The 21122-nt window shown below is 38.8% G+C and overlaps 1 protein-coding gene across 1 annotated transcript in view; it reads right to left on the bottom strand.

Annotated features, from left to right (window-relative positions):
• The window catches only part of COL6A6 (collagen type VI alpha 6 chain), a 123030-nt gene that overhangs the window by 58986 nt on the left and 42922 nt on the right, over nt 1-21122 (bottom strand). The window contains exons 20-23 of the mRNA XM_066351823.1: nt 11810-11845; nt 10195-10257; nt 8436-8498; nt 733-795 (exon numbers count right to left, since the gene is read on the bottom strand). Of these exons, the coding sequence (XP_066207920.1) occupies nt 733-795; nt 8436-8498; nt 10195-10257; nt 11810-11845 (225 nt within the window). The remainder of the gene's footprint in view (nt 1-732; nt 796-8435; nt 8499-10194; nt 10258-11809; nt 11846-21122) is intronic.

The raw sequence follows: 21122 nt of genomic DNA, 5'->3' as shown, positions 1-21122 counted from the left end.
AGTCCCCTATTTCTGCCTGCTTTATGACATCGACTATTGTCCTGAAAATATTCTAAATTCTGTGGGGTTAATTCCGTGTCATATTTATCCTTATACAACCCAGAAACTCTTTCAGGAAACAAATATTTACTAAGCACTTATGTGCTGGGTACTGTTCTAAGGACTAGAGATGCATCTGTGAGCAAAACAGACAAAGATCTGCACTTTCCTGGAGCTGACTTTCTAGTCCAGCTGAATGCCAGCCAGTCCAATGTCTCTGTCTTAAAAGGTGTTCAGCAAAGGTTTCTATGAATGGAGGGGAAAAAATGACAGAAGAAACAAAGATTTGTGTGAATGGAGAAAAAGAGAGGGAAAAAGAGGGAGGGAGGAAAGGAGGGAAGGAGAGAGGGAGGAAAAGAGGGAGGAAAGAAAGGAGGGAGGGAGAAAAGGAGGAAAGGAGGGAGGAAGGGAGAAAGGAAAGAGCGTTCCCAGAGGAGGCCCCCTTCCCTGAGGTCCCTCAGCTCAAATTGGGAGTAGCCCCTGGTAAGGTTACGCTGAGCTGGAATCCCTGACCTCATTCTGGTCCACACCCATGTCCCTAGATGTTGCTGGCTCTTTAAGAATCAAGCCAGGGTATAGGGGCAATGAAATATGTTCGCTTTTCTGTTGAAAGGACCCTGGCTAATACAACCAGAAACTTTTCCCTTGAGGAGAAAAGCCTTGACTTTGGTGGGTATAAAGAATGTGACCTACTTTATTTCCTTGGCTTCCCAAATGGCCTTGACTCCCTGCCTTTCCTTCTGGTCCTGGAGGTCCCTGAAACAGAACAAGAATTGTAAATATAACAGAACGTAAAGCAACTTTCCTTGAAACCATTTGTGTCTCTACTAAGTGGAAAATGAGCCCCAGATGTGAGAAGACTTGCAGCTTTATTAATTTCTTCTCTCTGGAAAGTATCGCAGCTGTCAAATAAAAACTAGTAAATAAAGGAAAATTAATAAAGCAATTCATGCCAGATGTTGTCTAAATGATTGTGCTTCCTTGTGAATCTTCTCTTCCAAAGAGATATTAGGTTCTCACTGTTTTGCTGTTAGAGCAGATGTTGCTAAAATGTCAAACATTTAAAGTGGGCATTCCAAATGACATTTGCCTTGAATACGTTCCTCCTGGCCCCTTGCTTTGGTGGAAAGCATGTGTGTGCGTGTGTATACGTTTTAAGGTAAACATCTTTATTTACAAATAATATTATTTGTACAATAGAAAGATCAAGAAACTTTACTAAAATAATTTGCAGTAACAAGATACATTCAGGTAGCACAACCTGCTGAAATAGGGTTCTCTTTCCTAACAATAAGTTAGAAAAGTAAAATGAATATCCACTTACCAATGGGAAAAATACTGTAAAATTCTTAGAATTAACTTAACAGGAAAGACCTTAAGAAAACTTGAAGATCTTATTGAAGAAAATAACAGAACTTAAACGATGGATAAACATACCAGGCATCTATATGGAAAATCTATTTGATATACTAGAAGCCTCTCCCACATTCTAAAAGAATGCTTTATTGGAACAGCTTTAGAGCTGAACATTGAAACAGCCCAATTCAGAGACGGCCCAAATGCCTTCTCATGTTGTTCACTCTTGGGATCAGATTTTTCCTTTGGGTTATCAACACATATGGCAACAGAAATCTCTTTTGATTAAACTGTTTATAAGTACTTGTAAATAATCCCAATATAAGTGAATTAAAATCACTTTCACAATTCTTTTATTTTTTTACCATGGTTACTATAATTTAAAAATAAATAAACCAAATCTGTGTAATAAACATAATACTTAGCAAATTGTGTCCAAAAGAAAAAAATGATGACATTAGTTTTTTTATCTAATTAAAAAAATTAAAACTGTAATAAGTTGAATATAAGAAAATTTCCTAACAGGAAAGATTGCTGAACAATGAATTGGTTACTAAGAAAGATCACAGGCTATTTCCACAGCCTGCCATCTTCCCCTTCCCTTCTTTGTCTTAAGAGTTACAATGTTGTCCTTCTCCATAGATCTCAACCATTTTCCTTCTTCCACGTCCACCGCTGCATGGAGCTATTGCCCATGACCTTTGTGTTCAGTTCAGTTGCCGTTTGTCATCTTACCTTCCTTGAATTTGATTATGCATTCGTTGGGACTTCTCCTTGAACTCTGTAACACCAAGTTGCCAAGGTCTTCTTGGTCCCTCTGGTCTCTTCTCAAGAACCTTAGAACATGCTCCTTCTTCTATTTGCCTCTTATGTCTCCATGTGCCCTGGGGCTCCATCCTCTGACCTTATATTCTTACTTCATCTACTCTTCCTGAGTGACAGTGCCACAGATTCACATTCTCCTTCTACAAAATGACTTTTAGGTACATGGGTCTCCAGTCCAAACCACTCAACTGAACACCAGACTCATACATTAAAATACCTACTGGCTCTCCCATAGTAATTGATTACCAAAGATAATCATATTTACCATAAGTCATGCTTTGTCTCTTTTTTTTTTTCCATTAGGAAATAGTGCCACTTTTACTTCCCCAGAAACCTAAGACTCATCTAGATGCCGCTAAGACTCATCTAGATACCTCCCTCTACCTCATCTCTCAAAACCAATCAGCTATTAGCTACAATTCATACAGACTGTATCCCTTTTCTGTATCCATCTCTCTTCCACTCCCACTGCCGTCACCTACCTTCTGGCTCTTCTTGTATTCTGTCTGAATTCCTGGCTTCCCCAGCTGTAGCCTGGCTTCCTTCTAACTTGTTCTCCACTCCTTTTTCCTTTTGATTTAAAACATCAGGCTGATGCTGCCACTTCGTCTGAACTTCTAAATTCTGAGTAGCTTTCAGAATCAAGTTTTAATACTTTATTTATATGTAAAATTCCTCAAACCTTGGGCACTGTATGCCTCTGTAGACATTTGTGACTACTTCAGTCATTCTATGTTCATGCTTATCAAACCATCTGAAGTCACCAAATACTTCCTGTCTTACATCTCTACATTGTTCAAGTTGGTCCTTTAGAGTAGGTCCGTTTATTTTTTCCCATCTAGGGAGAAGAATATTCGCCCTCTTCTGGAAAATCTTACTTTTAGCATCACTGTCACAAGAATACTAACCCTCCAGCTGTGCTGGATCTTACAGTTGTCCCACAGACTCCTCTGCTCTGTACGTATTTAATTGTTCACTTGTTTCTCTCTCTCATCCATTAGGTAATAGCTTCTATACTTCTTAAAGGAAGGGCCATTCCAGCTGCCTTCTTATCCTTATCCCTGGAACTTTGTATAGTACCTAGAACCCATCAGTTCACCTATCTTTTATTACTTATCCAACCACCTCTCCAGGAATGGTTCTCAGGAGATAAAATCATGTGTTTAATTTGTTGGTTTTCCGCATGAAATTGTCATGTACATCACAGAAGAAAGAAGGAGAGAGATTTTAAGTGTTCTTGACAATAAGGGATAAACTGGAAGTCTTGCCTCAGGGCCAAATTCTGTGCTTTTTTTTTTTCAAACATAATGAGTTCCATGAGATGAAGAATATTTCTGGGAGATTACTTCATATGTAGTCGCCTCGAGCACGCATGAGCACAAGGGGAGTTCCCTGTTTGGAAGCAGGCCAAAATAAAAGATTTCCTGGCGGGAGGAAACAGGACCTTTTCGTTAGAACATCAGAAAACCTGATTTTATTTCCTGTGTAGGACTATACAAAGCACCAAACTGGGGACTGTGACTGCTTGAATGGGGCTCAGGCTTCTGAATTGTTGCCCAGATAAATCACCTATCAAATACTGCTTGTTGGAGAAGTAACCATGTTTCTAAAGGAAAGAAGAAAAATTCCCTGCCACCCCCAAAAGACCAAAGAGTCAAAAAGCTGCCTTGATCCAAGATCAAAGGTAGCTGTGAATTAAAATAGAAGCTTAGGGCATTTAAAGGGAAAGGGCATCAGCTAGAGGTCAAATCTCCACTGGCTTTGTCATGGTGTCCTTTCATCAAACACTAATTTTGTGCAAGGCACTGTGACAGGAGGTATGTATTATACGTAAACTTCAATCCTTACAACAACACTATGTGATACACATTATTAACACCATTTTACCAATCAAAAACAGATTCTCAAAGTGTTTAACCCCAAATCACTCAGTTGATGAGAGGATGAGATAAGAACCAAACCTGATTCTGACTCTAAAGACTGAGCTCCCAGCCACTCTGTCTCCTGCTCTGAGGCCCCTGTCTCGGGCAGGATTCCCACACTCTTACCATCCACGCACCAGTTTAAAGACCGGAGTTTTAAAAAGGTGAATCTCCAAACTTGACGTAAGAGGCCGGGGCCAGCTCTCACCTCCAATAAGGTGACTTGGGCTGGGGGAGTTTTGTTCATGCTCAGACTCTGTCACCGAGTTCTTGGCACTTACAACTACTTTAATGTTAAGCGAGGACAGAAGGGTGTTTAGAATTTAATTGTTTTTAAAAAATTGTCCTTAGATTGCATTATATCAGGTGGGATGGAATTAGGCATTTGAAATGAATGTCTGGGGCATTGCCAAGGACAACTTAATTTTGGATGGAATACACCAGGGCAAGGAAAGGGATGCAGATTCATCTCGCCTTTAAAAGGAATCCTATTCATTATTATAGTCATGGGGATAAAACCTTGCCTACACTCACAACCAGCAAGTGTCAGGCTGGGATGAAACAACCCAAGGAAGTTAAATGCTCAGCCTCTGTAAGTCTGAGAAAAAAAAAATCCAGAGGCCAGCAAAGGGTGGGCTGACGCAAGAACAGAGCCCCAACACAGCTGAGAAGACGTTGATCTCGACACTGCCAGTCTAGCCTACGTTCCACACACATTGGACCATGTGCGGTTCCCCAAATTCACCTTAATCTCTCTTTTCATCTAACCTGGTTCCTTTCCTTGGGTGCCTGCCTTTCTCCTCTGGTCACCAGGAAAACACCTCCTTACCCTACAAAGCTAAGCCATTCTTCTCATCCTTTAACTCCATCCTTCTCCAGCCACTCCACCTTGGGTATAATTCCATTTCAATATTTAACTCATCACATCTCAATTGTCTGTCTGCTAGAGTCTCCTTTATGAGACTGGGAGCACGTGAGGCTAGGGTCTGTGTCTCGTTCATTTTATCCTACTACAGGACCTGACAGCAGAGAACACTCAGTCAACACTTGCCAAATGAGTAAAAGGAATGATTGATAGATCATCTAACCCAGTGGTAGTCAACCTGGTCCCTACCGCCCACTAGGGGGCGTTCTAGCTTTTATGGTGGGCTGTAGCGGAGCAACCAAAGTATAAATAAAAAGATAGATTTAACTATAGTAAGTTGTTCTATAAAAATTTATTCTGCCAAACTTAGCAAAAATCTGACATAAAGTACTTGGTAAGCAATTATTATTATATGCTTTAACTCTGCTTTATAAATTTTATAAAGTAAAGTTACTTCCTTACTTTATAAATCACCATTACTGTGGAACCAGTGGGCGGTTAGAAAATTTTACTACTAACAGAGATACAAAAGTGGGCAGTAGGTATAAAAAGTTGACTACCCCTGATATAACCTAATACAGACTAATAAAAATCGAAGATTAAAATACAGGTTACATATTATATTGTTATTATTATTCTGGCTTTCCTGGGATTGGTTACAAGTATGCTTTGAGTATAAAATGTCCCTGTCAAATCAGGTATGCAATCTAGCAGTAATAAACAGTTATACAGTGCTTACCATATTCCAAAAACTGTTCTAAGCACTTAGTATATTAAACCATTTCATTTTCACAACACTCCGATGAGACAGCTACTATTACTATTCCTATTTTACAGCAGAGAAAATTGAGGCACAGAGAGGTTAAATAAATTACTGAGGCCACATAGTTATGAAGACACAAGGCTGGCCGTCACACTCAGGGGGCCTGGCTTCAGACTCTATGCCAGGGGTCGGGAACCTTTTTGGCTGAGAGAGCCATGAATGCCATATATTTTAAAATGTAATTCCATGAGAGCCATACAACAACCCATGTACATTACGCATTATCCAATAAAAATTTGGTGTTGTCCTGGAGGACAGCTGTGATTGGCTCCAGCCACCCGCAACCATAAACATGAGCGGTAGGAAATGAATGGATTGTAATACATGAGAATGTTTTATATTTTTAATGTTATTATTTTTTTTTATTAAAGATTTGTCTGCGAGCCAGATGCAGCCATCAAAAGAGCCACATCTGGCTAACAAGCCATAGGTTCCTGACCCCTGCATGCCCTTGACCACTATTCTATGCTTTGTAAAGACGAAATTCTACTTTGTATCCCAAATTTCCACTGAATAGTTTCAACCTTCTTTGATGTTGCATACGATACTAGTAGTTATTTCACCAAACACCCTGCGTATTTAAAGATAATTCTAGCTCAAGCTGGAATTAATATTTTGAGCCTGATTTTCCATTCCTTTTCTAGGCCTTGGTTATATGACTGGAGGACCTTTAGCTAAATAAACCAGAGAGAAAGGGACAAAGGAAGAAACAAAAGAATATGCCATGACTTTCAAAGTTCCTTCTTCCTTTTCATGGTGCCATGGGTCACTTTTCCTTTATATCACAGCCATCTACTTGGCTGAATTAGCACAGGCTAGATTTATGCAAAATGCTCCAGCACTCCACAAATTAACAAGCCTTCAGAATACCGTCAACAGACATCACAGCCCTTTTGCTAAATGTACATCCTCAGAACAACTTTCAAGCTTGCAATTAGAAAAACACTCCTGTGATTGCACCCGAGTGGCTGGTCCTTGCGTGCTACAAGGAAATACAGAGACTGAGTCAGTGGACTTAGAGCCAATAAAGAAGAACACCCTTTTGTATACCTGATTGCGTTTGTCTCCGTGGTTTTCCCTTGGGAAGCAACAATGTTGAGATCTCATTCATCATGTCCCGAACATAGAAAATTCTACACATCTTTGAAATAGTACTTTCACTGTGGTGACAAGGGTATTTAAAGAAAAGCAAGCAAAGAGAGAAAACCACGCTTTCCAGCCAGATAAATGGAAGAGCTAGAACAGGGAGCAGTGGTGCCTTTGACTGCCTCTGGCAGTGCCGAGAGGTTGAATGATTTATGAGTATGGCCGATCTTGCCAAGGAAAGATTAAAGGGGACTCACTCAGAAGTACACTACAGGGCAAATGAAATAATTTATTGGAGTAACAGCCATTTGGATACAATTTTGTATTCTAGAGCAAGGGAATTACTAAGCTCTTTGAATTTCAACCTCTCTACATCTCAATATTTTATATAAACAGATGAGATAATCACCCAATATATGTTTCCCTTGACATTTACTTTATTTTTAAATCCCAATTGGTGGTGCCAGCAAGCTTTTAATGATTCAAGGATGTGAATACAAAAATAGTTACTTTTCATCAATTTAATCCTGTCATAAAATTTTAAATTTTTCATGGTTTTTGAAGGAGTAGATTCATCAAAAAATGGGAAAAATGTTCTCATGAGCAATAATTAATGTGCTTTAAAATATTGTGTCATGAGATACAAGTTTATGCAAATATCCTCTTACATATTTTGATGATGGCCACATCCACTTATGTGTTGGACCACTGCCCAGTTTAATTAATAGATACAAAGTAATGGATTCCCTTTATCCTCCCAGAGTACAAGTCCCAACTATGTCTCATTCATTCATTTGCTAATCAATTCATTATACAAATATGCATTGAGCTCCAGTGTGTAGCAGCACTGTTGTTCTGGGCTCTGGAATATAGTATAAGCAAGACGCCCTTGCTAAGCTTACAATCTAGGAGATGGGACAAAAACCAACAAATCAAAAAACCAAAATGGCTAAACAAACAGATGTATACTATGATATCAGGTGGGCAAGGGCCAAATCATGTAGGGCCTCATTAGGTATGTATATCAGAATCACCTGGGGAGAATTAAAGTTACTGAGACCCCGGCCTCACCTCCACACAGAGAGTCTGATGTCAGTGGTCTGGGGAGGGTCCCAAGTGGTGGAGTGTTCTACAGTCTGTCTGAGAGACTCACAGGTGTGGCTAGGTCAAGGACCGCTGGAACAGGTTGTACTTGGGATGCATGGGGAGCTCCCACCGGTTGAGATAAAGGAAGTGATGTGACCTGATTTATACAGAGGAGGAAACCCAAACCTAACATCAATGGCTGAGCTGCCGAGGAAAAGGGCTAGAACCCAGCTCTGTGTGGGACAGAATGACAGCCTGCTTAGCCAGGTAGGGACCAGGGTGTGGTGTGGCCCTATCGAGCAGTGAAGCCACACCTAACACACTTTTCCTACTTCACAGACAATACAACCTGTCTGCAAGGAAGAAACCAGAAGGACATCCAGATTAAAGCCAAGGTCAAAGCCGGATGTGGTCGCCTCCCCTCATTACATACCTGGGGACCTCTACTTCCCAGACCTCCTTTTTCTCCTTTCACACCGGCCTCTCCTCTCGAGCCCTAGGCACAGAGAATTAAAGCATTATTTTCTCCTAAAAGAGAACACTCGAATATTCACCTGAATATTAAAATGGAAATGCTAAGTCAGTGACATGGACAGAAATTGGAAAGAGAAGCCCCCTCATGTCTTTGGTTCTGTCTTGATCTGTCAAGCTCTCCCTCTGGGCCGGGACACACATGTCCAGTCTGACATTTAGACAGTTGGGCATTTGCAACCCAAGTGAAGAAATACTGAACAGGTACGTTTTTTCAGTATTGCTTTCTAATTATCCTAAGCATCTTCATACTCCAATTGCATGCATTATGTTAAAAGAAGATAACCCTAAAAAAAAGAGAAAATAATGCTTCATTATATAAGCTTGAAACTGAAATATTTAAATAGATGTTTTATTCAAGAACCGCACTGAAGACCAGTCACGAATAAGACATGGCACGCGCTAAGATGAAATTTGGATGTTTCTACTTCTGTAATATTATACTGCTTATTAACTGTGGCCTCCGGAGGTTTGCAGAGAAACTTCCAGGCTGGTTTGGTTTTTGCATCTCTCTCTCTTGAAACTGTCATGAAACAAGGATCTACAAAATGGAAGAAGGGGTGTGGTAGTAGCATTGCTTGTTTAGCACGAAATAAAGCCAGCCAATCTATTGAACTGCTTCCCCGAAGCCCTAGTGGCAAATAATTCTCACTTGAAGGTGGGAAAAATGGACTTTCCTCAGCTGGAAGCAAAACAAAGAAAAGCAATCAAGCTGGAAAGAGATCGAGGTCCAAGGGGCAGACTGTCTACTGCACTGAAACCTCGTAACATGTGAACGGAGTTTCTCTTCTGATGTCTAAGGATAGTTTGCCCAACTTCCATGCACCAAGCAGCCAGAATATAATAGTTACTTTAGTTTTTTCTTTCTTTAACCATATGCGTTAAAACTTTGAAAAACTGCAGAACCCTTGATTGTCTTACATTTGCCAAACAGCAAAATTATTTTGCAAGATTTCAAAACTAATAATTGAGAGGAAGAGAAAAATATTCTCAAGTCCTGTTGTTGGACTTTTTTTTTTCTTTCCTCTCAGCCTGTTCTAGGACTTCCCTTCCCTGCTCACTGTTTCAGGTCACATTTGCCCCATCTGGCACGCGCTGCCCTTCTCCTCATGTGACCAGGGCGAGTGCCAGCCACAGCGTGTCCCTTGTGAAGGGGAACGTGCCGGAGGCAGCTCCCAGGAGAAGTGAACTAGAAAGCACAGGCTGAGTGCCACGCTACAGATCACCCTGCTGAAGACTCAGCTGTATTTGGAATAATTGTTTCCTAGAGGGGAGCCAGTTTTTCTACAGCACAGGCGTCCAGATATGTAACACTAAGCGCTTACTGCGCTCAACTGACCCAAATTCCCAGGTCTGAGGCTCAGTGTTTTCTTTAGCTCAAGGTCTCTTTAGAATACCTTAGACGAGAGCCAGAACCATCGCTCAGGGACCGCGGCCTGGCATGGTCAGTCTCGTTTCACCTCCTGAGGAGGACGTAGCTTATGTGAAGGAGATCAAATACTGTACAAATCAAGACTGTGGCGCTTCCCTACTCTATAGCCCTGAAAATACTGTAAACAACTATGATTCTGCAAGGGGGAGCTCGGTCAAGGGTCCAGGGAATTCTATGAAAGGCTTCAGATTCTTGAAGTTCTCACATCATGATTCATCTTAATGCCTACCTGAGGGCCGTTAGGTCCCAGTGAGCCTTCGGTTCCATCAGGGCCTGGGGGGCCTGGTGTCCCCTGTGGTGAGAGAGAACCAACCTGTTAACACTGTTTCCTGAGAATTCTGTCACCTTTTAGCGTATGATTATAAGTATTTTTTTTTTCAATAAAGGAAAATACAAAGGAGGCAAAAAATTTTTCTATAATCTCATCAAGCAGAAATAACCACAGCTGATCTGTTGGCGTATTTGCTTTGAGTCTCTCTCTCTCTCTCTCTCTTTCTCTCTCTCCCTTATTTTCCTGTCACACTTATAATATGCCATCTCAAACTTGGGCATTTGACCTGAAAAACCTCACAATTTACTTGTCATTTTCTTCAAAAATCTCTAGGCATCCTCCAGCTTTGTATTTACATTCAAATAGCTCAAATATCTAAGAATCAAGCTCAGCATTCTCCTCCCGTTGCCCTTGAACTCTGCCACAGATAAGAATTCCAAGAAGAGTAAGAAAGGATTAAGGAAAGTTTAATTTAGGTGACTACGAGGACAGACCAAACAAATCTCAGTTGTTAGACAGTTGGATGTGATTAAATGTCCCTCACTGATGCCTTTCTCCAGGACAGAGAAAGGACATTTCCCAACACTTCATTTTCCCAGTCTCATTTCATTGATTTCATGCCATTTTTCTGGATTTGCTTTTTTGTTGGTGGTGGTGTTAAAGACTCACCTTGAAGTGTGTGTGGATGGAGTAATCTCTATGGATGGTAAATACGTAAGTCTTTATCTATCTGAAAATGTCGATTTTCCTTACTTACAGTCTACCTGTATAAAGAATTCTAGGTTAATGGCTATTTTCCTTCTGCACCTGCAAGATATTAATTTGTTGTCTTTTGGCCTGTATTCTTTGTGAATGGAAGTCTGTTGCAATCTAAATTGTTATTCCTTTCCTGGGTAAAGCTGCCTTCTCTTGGCTGGTGGTGCTAAGATGTTTTCCTTAACATTCTGGAGTTTCATCATGATGTGATTAAGAGTGGATTTATTATTTATCCTCATTGTATATATTATCAATAAGAGGAAGTGTGTTTCCTCAATTTTGAAAAATCCTAAGTCATAACTGCTCTTTCATAAGTGCTGTAGGATTATAGGCATGTATAATGTATCACCAATGTGTACAATAGGATGTGATTAGGATATTTGCTGTAGTCCACTTTTAAATAGAAATTCCATTTATATTAGGGTTTTATTTTATTCTCTTGGCTTAAAAGGAGTTAATGTAAATCTAAATAAAGTGGCAGAGTTAATTAAGGAAAAATCTAAAGGAAAGTCACCCACTGAGTTACCAGGGTTTGCCTGTGTCATCCAATCAAAGTTCAATTTAACAATAATTGGGCCAAGTAATGTCTCTTATCATTAATTTTTATGATTTTGAATAAAGTGTCATTTTCTTTCAAGATTTGAGTTTTTAAAATTGTAGCCTAACAGTTTTCTAACATTTTATTCCACAGCCAGTATCATCAAAAAGAAAAGAACTTCTGGCCTGGAAGGGACTTTTCTGAGCATTTATTCCGGCTCTTTGATTAGACACAGAATATTTATCATTTGAAGAAAAAAAAAAAAAAGAATCACTGTACCTGTGGGCCTGTATGTCCCCTTTGGCCATGAGCTGCCTAAAACAAGAGGAAAAGGTATATATCAGTAATGGGGGGAAAATGCTTGTTACAATTCATTTAAATTAGTAATGGGCACCTTAAGGCACTGACATTAAAAAAAAAAGTTTCCATATATTGTCCAAAATATTACACTACCCACTGAACCATGAAAGCAAAATTCTGCCCATTCTGAATTTCTATCAAGGCAATAGTTAGTAATTAAAATCATAGACAACTGAAAGCTATAGATACTTACGAGAACAGATTATGGTCAATAATTCATCCTTCACTAAACTGTTACTAGAGTTGTTCACACGAGCTCCAAAATGGACTGATTTGAATTTTACTTCCTTTCACTTTTCCAAAGTACTACCACGTAAGTCAGAAATCAGGAACAGAGTGGCCAACAGGCAGGAAGCCAGAAGAAAAACTGGAAGAATTGACTTCATGAACTTTATTATAGGTTAATTTCAGAAGCTAAAGATAGCCTAATTTTCCCCATTCTCGACTCCAAAGCCAAGTGTCTGTCAAAGATGAAAGTGACCACAATCATTTAAGTTACTCAATTCAGTTTGCTAATAAAAACCCATTCAAAATAATGGTGCTACAAAATCAAGTGGGTTTTTCCCTGCTAACCTCATATGTAAGATTAGTTTCCAGATTTATGCCAAATCAAAACTTCATAGATCTGGAAATCAAGAGACAAAGGCATGTTATTGTCTAACTTAGATCTCTTGGTCAAGTAATAGCAAAACTGACGTCCAGGATTTGCAGAATTCAGTAACTATCATACAATATTTTCTTGATGGAAATTTGAGATATTCATGTCACATTGAGAGGCCAGGATTGCAGGCTTTAAATTCTACTAATCTTATTTGAGTCAGAATTTATTATTTTCTAGGAAATAGACTGCATCTGGGGAAATGGTTGAAGGCCTACTTCTTGAAAACCCTGCTGATTAATCTGCTGGAGATGAAAGTCCATATCCTTTCTATCAGATAGAAGGAAAGGAAGATTTCTCTACTCCTTTGGCACAAGGGCTTATCTGCTCTGAATCAGTTCATTTAAGTTCCATTAAGAAAAATATCTACCAAGGATTTACTACCCAGAAGGCACACTGGATGGGAAGCAGAGGAACATAAAGATGACATACATGTGTACACATACACAGAGTCCTTATTTCAGGGGACCCCCGCTCTTTGGGTCTGTGGGGTGTGGGAGAGAAATATTTACAAGGCAGAGTAGGCAAAAGCCACAGGAAAGGAGAACAGCAGAAATATGGGTTTGGAAGAAAGCAATAACTTCCAGTTGGTCAAATCAGGAAAACCTTCCTGGAGAAGGGGTTTTTAAAGATGGGCTTTGGAGGATGAGTAGGAGTTTTAAGGGAGAAGATATAAGAAGCTTTTTCTAGCAGAGCCTAAGTCAGGCGTGGCCAACAGTTTTTGCCCCCGGGCCAGATTAGAAAAAAACTTTTTTCACCGGCCAGACAAAATATTAAAATTAAAAAATGTTAAATACAAAAACAATTTAAGTAAACAAAATTTTATTATGTAATTTGTTTATGAATAAATGTAAGTAATTTAGTACAACAAATTAACAAAAAAACTAATGTGACATGTTGAGGCGCTTTGCATCGCCTATTATTTTTTTAATATCTGGCACTGTACTTGTAGTAGCTATTCTTAACACAGCCTCCAAATGTAACTCATTCAATCTTGATCTTGTTGTACTTTATTTAGAGTCATTAAAGAAAAAGTTAAGTTCACAAATATAAATTGAGCTGAAGGTTACTAAATATTCCTTGGAAAGTTTTTTTAAATTTCCATATTTTTCATTATTCAATTGCTTATAAAAATTGCACAGATGAGTACAAAAGTTGTAAATCTTTATAATGGAATTTTTTTAAAAAAAATAAAGAAGTATTGCAAATCCATTCGACCAATTATTGGAAGTTAACCCTAGATTAGTCACATGCGGAATTCTTTTCCGAGTTTCACTATCTTCTTAAATCTCTCGATTTCCAATAATCAAAGACGCTTCTGCTTCTGAGTAGCTGACATTTTAACTTTCATTGTTGTATAATGGTTAGATATCATAGTTTACGTATAACGATTTAAAAGTACCACTTATTTCATTTCCACAGTGCGTTGTGTGGAGAGTATTAAAAATTTAATCACGGGCAGCATAAACTCATTCCGTGGGCCAGATCTGGCCCGCGGGCCGTATGTTGGCCATGCCTGGGTAATAAAAGTAGGAAAATAGGAGGTGTGTTTGACGGTGGAAATTTTGGGTAAAAGACATGAGAAGAAAGGTAAGAAGCAGGATTACTAAGGCTAAAAGTAATAAAGGAAGGGTTCATACTTCACTGAGCAGAAACCACTGGGGTTCCTGCAGCAGAAAATACAGATAGCTAGACTGGAATTTAGGTGGATACACTTGGTTGTGGTGGAAACAATAAATTAGAACCTCATACTGAGACAAAATAAAGAGTTTCCACTATGATAAAGGGCATGAAACAGGTCTCCACGTCCAAAAGCTGGTCCTCTGTCAGTGTTTGGAACATCATTAATAAACACTGGTTCTGTCTTCAAGGTTTGACTTCAAAGAGTTTCATTAAAAATCTTATCTTAAGACATTATTTGTTGAGCTCCTGCTTCCTATGAGGTACTTATGCAGTGGTGAGGACAACCTGACCCCTGTCCCTCCGTAGGAGTTTATAAGCCTAGAGGAGGAGACAGATCTTAATCTACCATTCACACAGATAACGGAAATATCTCCAGAAGTAATCAGCTGGCACTATCATCAACAGCATCTGGGGACTGAAACTTGAAAGTCATGGTTTTAAATGCCCTGGGTAGGTGAGAGAGAAAGAAAAGCAAACAAGGAAATAGGGGAGATAACTTTTACAGTTTTGCCTCAAACCGTCAAATGTTTTAGATGGTTTACCTAAAGGATTACAGTTGTCTGGTAACACATCCAGACAGCCTTACTCATCTGTGAAAGGGAATGTGAATGGGCACAGCAAGAAAAAAACTCCCTGAAGAAGACCTGAGCATAAGAAGACCCAGAAGAGTCCTCAGTCTCTTGGTCCCTCATAGCCTGGCTTTCTGGTGGGTTACCATGACCCACTTTCCCAGAGAGGTATGGACTAATTTGGGACACAGAATCCCCAAGAAAATAAAGAAAGGTAATCTTAATGGTGAAGTATCCCAATTGTAAAGCCAGTGGCCAGGGCCACCATACACCCGGCCCATGCACGTTCGTGTTGGATTCGGACAGTCGGTAGAGAAACAACGGAGCCAAAAACTGATGGGCCATCATTTTTAATTCTAGCTTGCACCCAGCGGGCAAGTAAAAACACACACTGGGCTCCAAAACCCACTCACATTCAGTGCTCACAAAGCTACTGACTTATCCGAGTTTCCTAGAATCAAAGGTTCCTAGCTCACCAGACTTATTCACCTCTGTTCCCCATCTCCTTCCTTCTCCCTGCACAAACTCTGCCCAAACTGGCTTCTCACTCAACACTCCGCCATCTTGGCTGCTTCTCCTGGCCACATGGCTTCTTTCTGCTCTCTCCTCTAATCATAATCTCAGGAACCAAGAGAGCAAGCTCCCGTTCTGCCTCTATTTTATAGTGTAGAAATCCAAACCTTTAATCCAATATCCAAAATAGGGAAGTCTCTAATACAAAGTCACTTTTCTGAGGCATGATTGGATTGTATGGCCCCACATCAAAAAGGGTGGGAAAGGCTTAATCCCAAAACCAAGCCCCAGGCTACAAGGATTCTGCCTGCCCACAGCCCACCCCCAAGACACATTAATATCACCTGGGCAACGGCCTCCACGTGGGCAGCGCCATCTTTAACAAAGTGAGCGTAATACATTTTATCCGCCCAACACCAATCATATAGAATCTTAACCACAAACTCATTCACAGTGATAAATGATTGTCCTAGAGCACTTCAAGCTATCCCTAAAACAGTGCCAAGAGAGAGGAGAGGGGCAAAGTATAACTAACAAACCCTCAGGATTTAATAGGACTGAAGACCATTCTTTAGTGTGAGGCTAGTTTCTTCTCACTAGCCATGGCACAAGGATCTATTCTTATTTTTGGTAGAGTTTGGATCAGAAAGAGCCAACCTCCCATTCCCATCCCTACCCCACACTCAGCGCTGCAGCTTTCTGGCCTCGATTCTCCCTCCTCCCAACCACTCGATCCATTACAGACTCCTGGCACAGTGCTCGTTATCCCTTCAGCTCTGTCCCCCTCTGTAACAGTGGTTCTTAACTACAGAGGATGTTTCCCCCTCTTTCCTTGAAAACATCTGGCAATATCTGGAGATATTTTTCTGTTGTCACATGTCAGGGGTGCTACTGGCACCAAGTGGGTGTAGATCAGGGACGATATTCAACGTCCTACAATGCACAAGACAGCATCCCACAACAAAAAATTATTCAGCCCAAATGTCAATAGTAGGTTGAGACACTGGGTTATACAGCATAATTCTAAGTTCCTTGAGAGCAAATGATATGTTTTATTTGAGTTGGTAGCTCTAGTAGTTAGTAGAGTTACTGGTACAGAATAGGTGTTCAATAAATGTTGACCAAATGAATAAAGGTCAGATTTGGTCAACTGCTGGAATTTCCCTGTATGCCACACCCTACCCCTGGCCACCCTTCGATCACTGATCAATTCAGCAGAATCTTGTTGCACTGAGGAGTTCCTGATGCTCATTATCTCTAACTACGTTTTAGAATTCCTCACTTAGTGAGCTAGATTTTCCTTCTTTCTGAAAGGAAAATGACTTTACTGTTATTATGAAAATGATACATGTTAATTTAAAAATATTCAAATGGAGAAAATATGCAGAATAAAAATTTACAAGTCACCGCACAACTTCCATCTAAAAATAACTATCATTAACATTTTGTAATCATGATTCCTGCATCTTTTTATGCATGTTTACAGATGGAGTTCTAAATAGTGGTACTTTTGATTAAAAAGGGATCATGCTGTCCATACTGTTTTGAAATTAAAATATTACACTGAATTTTATTTGAATTTAATAGAGAAAACAAAATGAATCAGAAATGTTAGGTGGTAACATTTCTTGACAATGAGAAATTAAATACATCCCTAAAAGAGGAAAGAATGATTATGGAAAAAAAATTAGGACATTAAGGTATCTTTGTAATATGTATTGTAGCTTAAAATGATGCTTAGACATTGACTCTCTACAATAAACAACGAAGACATAGTATATTGGCTTTCTCCACACCTTTCCCCACTTTTTAATTTTCATATAATTTTTAGATTGTCAGATGTCTAAAATTTACACTTTGTTGTGTAATCATAATTTCTATGGTTTTGTCTTATTTCTACACTTAAAAGGGATTCAAACTTATTATTGTAAAATTGTAAAGAAAGGAACATGAGGGCTATATTGTCTGAGATTATGAAGGCTTAATCATATAGAGTACTTACATGCTTGAAGTACAAGTTGGGTGAGAATACAATTCTTGGAACGTTTTATTTAAGAACTCTGTAGCCATTCTAATGTTATTACCTTTTGTCCCTGGAATGTTGGGAAGAAAGCTGAAGGCAGACTGAGTTTTCTATATTTTTCTTCCTGGAAATTCTCATAATTCTTTCTTTACATGATAAGTTTGGTAATTTCAATAGGATGTGACTCAGTGTTGATATATTTGTATTTTTTTCTAAGTCAGACGATGTCTTTTCTATCTGCATATTTGAGCTTTTGCTTCAAGATGTTATATTTTATTACATTTCTGAATTATTTTATACTGCATTTGATTTGTTTAATTTAGTAATGCAAATTCTACATTTGTTGGCTCTTCACTGTTGATAGTCTATCTCCATTACTGCTTTTGTGGCTTCTTGTTTACAAGATGCCTGTGTATATTTTTCAGTTATATGGATTCTAATTTTTTTTCTCTAATATAACTTACATTCTGCATTTTTCCCCTTCCCATTGCTCTGCAAGCACTATCAGCTTGTTTTAAATTCACTTTCTTTTGTCCTATCAGTTCTTTAACTCTTTGAAGAGCAGCCATGTTGTCTTAATTTTTTTGAGACTTTGGAGAACTACTTGCCATAGTTATTTTACCTTTTCAATAAGTAGTTCCTCTTCTAATGAGGGTTTATATACTCTGTGCTCATGTAGTTTTCTTGCAATTTCTATGCATAGGTCCTGATTAGTAGTTATCTGATTAATAATGAAGATTATTAATTTTTTTATAAATAAATTTTTATTTTAATGGGGTGACATCAATAAATCAGTGTACATATATTCAAAGAAACATGTCCAGGTTATCCTGTCATTCAATTCTGTTGCATACCCATCACCCAAAGTCAGATTGTCCTCCGTCACCTTCTATCTAGTTTGATTATTAATATTTTTCATTATTAATCACCTTTGAAATGGGCCACCTATTTACTGAATAACTGTCAGTGCGGTATATAGCTAGGTATATAGCTAGACTTGGGTCAATAGCTTTGATATAGGAATGTTGTCTCAAACTTTTCTCATCAGAAATAATTTTACCTTATGGCTTCCTCTTCCTTCAAATGTTGGCATTTACAAGATGCATGGAATCACACAAAACCCTGTAAGTCGTTGTTTCTCTGTGCTGTGAGAGTCACTGTTTCTCTTCCTGTCTTTACAGCCTTCATAGCCTACACTGCTAAACTGTGTATATAAAAATAGAATAGGCTTCAGTTTCTCACTTCTGTCCCCTCTGCTGAACTATGTTTCTATCAGTATCTTCCCTGGTCCTCTCAAAATTTATAGCACATTTTATTGACCAGCTTTTTCAGGAATATGGCAGCTCCTTTTTGAAAAATCTGATCCCTGCTTGAGGTCTGGGATGATATGTGTCAGCTCTCCAAAGCCTCCCTCATTAGGACCCAGGTTTTAAAATAACCAGTCCATAGTTGTCATGTGTAACTTAGAGTTGTGGTCATCCTTTGTTAAACTATTCTAAATTTCAATTGTTATTTTGGTGAGTTGCACAAAAGGGGAATAGTATTCAAAGAAAACCCCTTGACTTTGCCATCTTCAGCTGGAAGTCCTACTTTTACTCATGAATGACTCTGCTGAATCTAAAACTCAGGAATGCACTATATTTTTCAGGAGTTGTGCTGTTTAAATAACACGTGGTGATACTGTATTAGCCTCTAGGGAGACTATCGCCTCTGTAAAATAATAAAAGTATACCTCTCATGCCAGGATTTCTTGGGTGGTGTTCCATATATTCAAAATATGTTCTCGGGGTATGTAAGCTGGTTACACCCTTTTAGAAGGTGAAATGAATAGCAAATGTATTTTTTTAAAAAAATCTTTAGATGCATTAAAATAGCAGAAGTGCTTTCCTAGCAATCAAATTCTGCACATTTTAAACATAATCTCTTTTTATTCTATTTCTCTGCCTTGCAAAGAAAGGAGTGTATTCCAAGATAGAAAAATATTTTTTGATGGAGTATAATAGCTATTTCTATGAACTTTAGCTCAGAAAATATAATGCATAATAAATGCAATATATTAAACTAGTTCTTATTTGTGCTCAAATTTAAAACATTCTATATTTTGGGAGCAGGGAGATGAAGGAAGTTAGAGGCTAGAAAACTAAATAAAGAACAAAAATGATGCAACATAAGAATCCAATGCAGGTATTTAAGTCTATTTTTTCAAAGTTATTTCTTTTGATTGGATATTTTTTTTTTTTTTTACAATCTATGCTTTTCCAAGAAGTCAAGCACAGAATCTTTTGTTTAAAGTACTCACTAAACAAACAAACAAACAAAAAGATCCCAGAAGGTTTGTTCCACAAGTAACCTAATTTCATTCTCAGGTATATATGTTTATGTCCCTAAAAATATATGTTTTCAACAGTACAGAGGGTCCTAAACAAATTAAAAATAGAACTACCATATGATCTGGCAATTCCACTTCTGGGTGTTTATCAAATGAAAATGAAAACACTAACTCAGAAAGATACTACCAAGTTCACTGCAGCACTATTTACAACAGCCAAGACATGGAAGCCACCTAAGTGTCCACTGATGATGGATTAAAAAAATATGGTGTATATATGCACAGTAGATTTCTTTACACAATAAATAGTACTCAGCTATTAAGAAAGAATGAAATCTAGCCATTTGCAACAACATGGATGGACCTTGGGGGTATTATGCTAATTGAAATAAGTCAGACAAAGACAAACACTGTATGATCTCACTCATATGTGGTATCTTGAAAAAGATTCATAGATACAGAGAAAAGACTGGTGGTTGCCACAGGCAGTGGGTACAGGGAGAACAAGATGGGTGAAAGTGGTCAAAGGTACAATTTCCCAGTTATAAAAGAAATCAGTCATGGGTTGTAATGGGCAGCGTGGTGACTATAGTTAACAATACTGTATGTATATTGGAAAGTTGCTAAGAGGAGTAAATCTTAAAAGTTTTCATCACAAGAAAAAAAATCTAACTATGCATGGTGATAGATGTTAACTAGACTTATCATAGTGATCACCTTGCAAAACAGACACATATCCAATTATGATATTATGTTGAACACCTGGAATTAATACAATATTATATCTCAGTAAAAATAATGTTTTTAAATTGAGCACAATTAAAAACTAGTTTAAGATATCATTTTTTTTTTTTTTTTTTGGCAGAGACAGAGAGAGGGACAGATAGGGACAGACAGACACAGGCAGGAAGGGAGAGAGATGAGAAACATCAATTCTTCATTGCGGTTCTTAGTTGTTCATTGATTGATTTCTCATATGTGCCTTGATGGGGGTGGGAGGGCGACAGCAGACCGAGTGACCCCTTGCTTGAGCCAGCGACCTTGGGCTTAAGCTGGTGAGCTTTTGCTCAAACCAGATGAGCCCGCACTCAAGCTGGCGACCTCAGGGTCTTGAACCTGGGTCCTTCCGCATCCCAGTTCGATGCTCTATCCACTGTGCCACAGCCTGGTCAGGCAAGATATCATATTTTTATGCATTGTATTTTATGGGCAGAAGTTCAGAGAACCTGCCATTATATTCCCTCAAAAAAAATTATGTACAAGGTGAAAAAAAATGGAAGAACAGAGAGAGGACTTACACCAGGACTTGCTTTTCTAAGTACATAGTTATAAAGTTTGGCAGAGAAATGGAGCTTTGCACTTGAAATGGCATCACTGGCCACCTCAGTCAGCCTAGTGAGTAGGCCAAACTCTGACAACTCTTCCTCTAGATGGCCGCTTCTTTGTTCTCTTTGCCC

Source organism: Saccopteryx leptura, chromosome 10, assembly GCF_036850995.1.
Source record: "Saccopteryx leptura isolate mSacLep1 chromosome 10, mSacLep1_pri_phased_curated, whole genome shotgun sequence".
In the NCBI taxonomy this organism is placed as follows: Eukaryota; Metazoa; Chordata; class Mammalia; order Chiroptera; family Emballonuridae; genus Saccopteryx; species Saccopteryx leptura.
Note: the sequence above shows the minus strand (reverse complement) of the source record. Positions and strands in the feature narration are given on the sequence as shown.